Raw genomic sequence first — 6405 nt, forward strand, 5'->3', positions numbered from 1 at the left:
CAACAACCCTGAAACCAGTCTGTGGATGCCAAACCAACAAGGGGAAGTTGATGACCTCCCCTGTTCGAAGGTTTATGGTCACAGATTTCTGCGTCATATGTCTAGCTACAAGCGATCACCTCTCGGAGCTAATCAACAACAGTATTCGCCCTGGACTGCCACATTAGTTTGGCAATAAATATATATAATTAAATATGAAGCTTGCTTTATGGTGTGTGTGTTGTGTGTGTGTGTGTGTGTGTGTGTGTGTGTGTGTGTGTGTGTGTGTGTGCACGCGTGCATGCATGCGTGTGCGTGTGTATGTGTGCGTGTAACTGCTGGTTTCACTTACCTGATCATTATTAAGTACGTAGGTACAATATCTATGGTCATAACCAGATCAGCAACGAAGAACATAGTTATAAACATGTAGAGACTACCACAACCATCTTCACATATTCCAGTCTTTGCTTTCCCTCCATTGATAGCAGAACATGAAGTAAATGTCTGAAACAAAGACAAAACAATTGCAATTTATTGAGTAAGAGGCATAACAACAAATGAGTCTCCACAAAACAATTCAACTTGCAAGAAACAGCAGCCAAATCACTCTCAAATCACACCACCCTACTGTTTTTTTACAATAAACTGGTTTCAGATTTTGGAACAAGGCCAGCTATCTTAAGGGAGTGGGTAAGATGATTACATCAACAACAATGTTCAACTGGCACTTATTTTATTAACCCAAAAATGTAACGTGCACAAAAATGTTTCGTGCACTTCCTTCACTCCTCTGACTATGCTATCATATATATATAAGGATTTACTTTTCGTAATGAGTTAAAAAACCAAGGCTGTGTATAATATAGAACATTTATAAATAGAAGGTCTTACAGCTGTTTCCAGGATATTTATTATATTTATTATATTCATTATATTCACACGCTGATATATGACCTACGTTGGACCCTTTTCACATAATCTCCAAACCTGGAGCTTAACAATGGTCTATCCATAGCACTTACTCGGCATTACCTGAAACCTCTGGGTCTAATTGTCACCACTACAGCTCATAACCTCCTATATATATATATATATATCATCATCATTTAATGTACGTTGTCCATGCTGGTATGGGTTGGACGGTTTGACCAGGGCTGGCAAGCTGGAAGGATGCACCAGAATCCAGTCTGATTCAGCATGGGTTCTATGGCTGGATGCCCTTCTTAATGCCAACCACTCTGAGAGTGTAATGGGTGCTTTTGCATGCCTCTGGCACGAGTGCCATTTGTGTAACACCAGTATCTGTGACGACTGCGATTTTGCTTGACTTAATGGGTTTTCTTCTCAAGCACAACATAATGTCAACGGTCTCAGTCATTGCCTTCATGAGGCCCAATGCTCAAAAGGTGCGTTTCACATGCCACCAGCACAGGTGCCAGTTACATGACACCAGCATCGGCCACAACTTTGATTTCACTTGGCTTGATGGGTCTTCTCAAGCATGGCATATCGCCAAAGGTCTCGGTTAATAGTCATTGCTTCTATGAGGCCCAAAGTTCGAAAATCATGCTTCACTACTTTGTTCCATGTCTTTGTGGGCCTACCTGTACCACAGGTTCCCTCCATAGTCAGAGATCGGCACTTTTTTACATAGCTATCCTCGTCCATATGCATCACATGGCCATATCAGTGCAGTTGTCTCTCTTGCACACCACATCTGATGCCTCCTATGCTTAACTTTTCTCTCAAGATGTTTACACTCTGTCATACATGCACACTGACACTGCACATCCAGCGAAGCATACTGGCTTCATTTCTTTCAAGACTATGTAGGTCCTCGGCTGTCACAGCCCATGTTTCACTGCCATGTAGCATAGCTGTTTGCATACAGGCATCATACGATCTGCCTTTCACTCTGAGGGAGAGGACCTTTGTTGCTAGCAGAGGTAGGAGCTCTCTGAACTTTTCCCAGCCTAATCTTATTCTCACAGGTACGCTCTCGGAGTATCCACCTCTGCTACTAACTTGGTCACTTAGATAATGGAAGCTATCAACTACCTCTAGCTTACCCCCATGGAAGTTGATGGAGTCTATTCTCTGTACATTTTCTGCATTTATTGTACCAGTGCATCTTTCACATACAAAAGCTATTTACCCTGTTAACCTTCTTCTGATATTGCTGTACCTTTTATATGCCCAAAGCTTACACCAGGTACATCACATGGAGTTTCTAATGCCTTTTCTACAGATCAAGCAGGGCCATCTACCTGAAGGGATTTGTGATTTATCTGCCTTCCTACTTATAAGACTTTGGTTTTTGCTAGGTTAACTCTAAGGCCCTTCAATTCTAGACTTTCCTTCCATACCTTGAACTTCCCTAGTTCTGGTAGTGATTCAGCTATAAGAGCAAGGTCCTCAGCATAGAGGAGCTCCCATGAGCAGCCTATCTTCAATTCCTCTGTTATTGCCGGGAAAACTATGATGAACAAGAGGGGGCTGAGCACTGATCCTTGGTGAACCCCTACTTGTACCCTGAATTCTTTACTGTACTCATTGTCCACCCTCACATTACTGGTAGCATCTCTGTACAAGGCTTGTACAGCTCTCACCAGCTACTCATCTATCCCTAGTTTCTGCATTGCCCACCAGATAAGGGATTGGGGGATCCTGTCAAAGGCTTTCTCCAAGTCAACAAAAGCCAAGTATAGGGGTTTATCTATGGCTATGTATTTCTCCCCCAGCTGCTTTACCAGAAATATAGCATCATTGGTGCTTCTCCCTGGCACAAAACCAAACTGCATCTCATCTAGACTAACTCTCTCCCTAATTAGTTGGGCTATGACCCTCTCTGTAACTGTCATCACCTGATCCAACAATTTGATACATCTGTAATTATGTCTATCTGAGGCATCACCTTTACCTTTGTAATAGTTGACTATGGTGCTGCTACACAAGTCATTGGGTGTGACCCCTGAATGGCTGGTGGCTTTCCCTTTCTTCATATATTTTATTGCTTTATCTACCAAAGTGCTGTTGATTTGGATAGCTGGTCCCTCAATTGGGTCAACATTTAACAGACTCTCCTCTTCCCAGTCATTCTCCATGTTCAGTGTCTTTCATAATGGTGTTTTCTAGTTTCTTTCTTTTCAGAATCATTAAAAGCAAGTGCACCATCATCCATGCGGACACATTTCTCTCCTGTGACATCACAATTTTCTCTCACACACTGTCTTTGGTCCTCACATTGCTGAACATAGACAAACTTCTTTTCTGCTTCTCCCTGGGCTAGATCTACCTGTTTCCTAACTTCCCTTCTAGTTATCCAATACAGTTCCCCGCTACCCCCACTCTTCCAGGACTTTCAGTCTTGTTTATTTGCTTTAATGGCTCTGTCTACAGTATTGTTCCACCACCATGTTACCCCAGGTCTGGATGGGACTTTGCACCAGCCACAGATTTGCTCTGTGGCACTCAGCATGTTGTCCCACAGGAATTCCCAGTCACCGTCTATGTCACAGGTCTATAGCTCCTCCTCCCTCTCATCAAATTTCTCAATTAGGATGTCCCTAAATCTCTGACCAAATGAAGGGTCCTTAAACTTGAAAATCCTTCTTTTTCAGATTAGTCTGCTTCTTGGCATCCTTCTGGCCTGGAGTCTAAAGTCACTGATGATTAGTCTATGCTGGGGGGTACATTCTTCACCAAGGAGGGTCTTTGTATCTAAGAGCAACCATGAATCCCCATGTCTGGTGAGAATGTAATCGAACTGTCCAGCACAGACACCTGATTTGTAGGTTATCAGGTTATCAGGTGGTTGCCTGGCTTCCTGAAGTCGGTGTTGCAGATCAAAAGGTTATTTGCATCACAGAACTCCAGTAGCCTTTGTTTTGGGAACCAATTCCATGGTCCTCATGTACACCATGGAAAATACCAGGCTGCTCTCCGACATATCTATTGAAATCTTCAGCCATGAAGATGAGATCATTGTCACTTGTCTTTGAGGGGTGCAGAAGAACATCATAAAGGTAGTCCTTCTGTTCATTTGGTAGGCCTGTTTGTGGGGCATAGGTAAAGATAATTGTTACTATACTATTCTGCAAGACTAGCCTGAGCACTCTATCACACACTCTGACTATCTCTATGACCTTATCCACCCATTTCTCTGCCCACACCACCTACCCTGTCACTGTTCCCTTCCCAGAAGATTTTATATCTATGTGTCTTACTTGTGAGGAACCTGGCTGAAGCTCCTCTCCACCTTACCTCTTGGATGTAATATACATCAACACACCTCTGGTCAAGCATCTCAGCAATCTCGCTAGACCTACCTATCAGTGTGCCTGCATTAACAGTGCCAACTCTGAAAACTGGGAAAGATACTTTGGAAGGAACATGGGAAGGAATGATGGTATCCAGCACCTGAAAAGAAGGTTTCTGTCATCGTTTGATAACAGACATCTCAGATCAGTTGTTCTCGCTTTAACCTATCATCATTCAAACATATCAAAGTTGTTGCTCCTCTTGGGACAATGTAAGCATTGTAAATATAAATGTTATGAACATTGTAAATATAAGCGTTGCTGCTGCAAATATAAAATAGGTCAATGTTTAGTTAGGAAATGAGCTGCTGTTGGTTAATCCACTTTATATATTTAGAGAAAGAGGTATATGGTTTGGAGGGATGGAGATATACAAGTCTTCTGGTACAGGAGCTTTGTAGGGGTTTCCAGTATAAGAGAAGAGATTTCTGGTATTTGTATTGTGGGTGGGAATGGGTGGGTGTATTACAGAGAAGGAATGGCCAGCTTCACAACAAGAAATAAAAATAGCAGTAAGAAGCCACTAATGAAGCAGACAGAGGGAGAGACCTGAAAGACTTTATCGCTGGGGGAAATCATGACAAAGAATGAGAAACATTAGTTATAAGACAAGGTGAGAATCTTAGCAAAATATGGGAATGTATGGGATATGAAACAGGCAGAGAGAGAGAGAGAGAGAGAGAGAGCATTGCAAGGATTTAAAGAATTATGATTTGGAAGTTATTTGAAGGATTAAAGAATTACAAGTATGAAAGTTGGGAACACATGGGATATGAGAGAAGGAAAGAATATTGCAAGGATTACAAGAAATATGATTTGAAAGTTATTTGAAAAATTAAAGAATTATAAGTCACAAAAGTTATTTTAATATACTATAAATCTTCAAGTATAATCTGCATTTTTTCCCCAAAATTTAAAGGTCAAAATCCCTAGTGCGTACTATACACGAGGTTAAAAATGAAAAATATTTTCTAAGCAATGTCCGAGTCTCTATTTGCTGTCCGGCAATGTTTATTCAGACGCATTTTGTGCTGTCAGATGCGAAAATACCTTAAGCTAATACCTTAAGCTATATTTATTTTTCACTGACGTTATTACTGTTATTTCTTTATTTTCTGCAAAGTGCAAAAAACGCTGCACATTTGCATTATGTTATATATACAATAATAATAAAGGACGTTACTATATATATGTTTACAAACCAAGGACATTATATAGACCTCCTTGACTCAAGTTAGAGAAGGGGTGCGTATTGTACACAAGGTTTAGGTTTTTCAGAGGTACAGCCCCCTAAAAATCCCCTGCGTATTATATTCAAGGGCGGACTATACTTGAGGATTTACGGTACAAGACAAGACATAAATAATGGTCATTACATATTTTTCTTTACAGCAGTTTCCAGTAATCATTATGGGTTTGTTATTGATAGGTTTACTCAAATGGCCCATTGATCAGTTGAGAAAAATTGAACAACTTAAAAAAATTAATACTACAGAGTCATTTCTGGTTATAAACAAGCAGAACACTGAAGGAGTGGTACAGACGTGGGGATGGGAGTGAAGAAAAATATATATTGCCGTGTTTGGCCGAAAGGCTGTATTTCTTGTGCTTTCATCTATTGTTTCAAATTACATTTGCTTACTTTCGTGCATCTACCCTGTATTGTCTCATTTGCCCGACCCCTATTTCTATGCAATATACCAATATACAAAGTTCTCAGTCTTATTGTTAAAAGTACAAAACTGAGTATTAGTATTTTTGGTCAATAACTGATGAAGAATTAGGGTATTGTGTCTGTCCTATGTGCACGCTTTGTAGTCCTTAATGCATTTTTCATTTATATATTGCTGCAGCCTCCAGGCTGAAACATATAAAAGAATATATTTGTAAATAATAAGGGATTACTCGAAACGTTTTCTGGTTCACTCTCAGTTAGGTATTCAAAATAGGTTATTCAACAGTTAACATATAAATCCAATAAAGTTCTTATAAGATAAGAAATTAAAGGGATATTCTGTTGGATAGTTCTGAATGCATTACCTTAACCATATAAGTTTCCTGAATCATATGAATTGGTATAACATTAACTTTAATTCTTTATATA

The 6405-nt window shown here is 40.1% G+C and overlaps 1 protein-coding gene across 2 annotated transcripts in view; it reads right to left on the bottom strand.

The window, feature by feature from the left end:
- LOC106878410 (solute carrier organic anion transporter family member 2A1) overlaps positions 1-6405 on the bottom strand; it is a 112541-nt gene that overhangs the window by 5778 nt on the left and 100358 nt on the right. For both annotated transcript variants that reach the window (XM_014927618.2, XM_052976333.1), the window contains one exon: positions 332-486. In XM_014927618.2, coding sequence (XP_014783104.1) covers positions 332-486 — 155 coding nt within the window. The remainder of the gene's footprint in view (positions 1-331; positions 487-6405) is intronic.

Source organism: Octopus bimaculoides, chromosome 24, assembly GCF_001194135.2.
Source record: "Octopus bimaculoides isolate UCB-OBI-ISO-001 chromosome 24, ASM119413v2, whole genome shotgun sequence".
NCBI classification, from domain to species: Eukaryota; Metazoa; Mollusca; class Cephalopoda; order Octopoda; family Octopodidae; genus Octopus; species Octopus bimaculoides.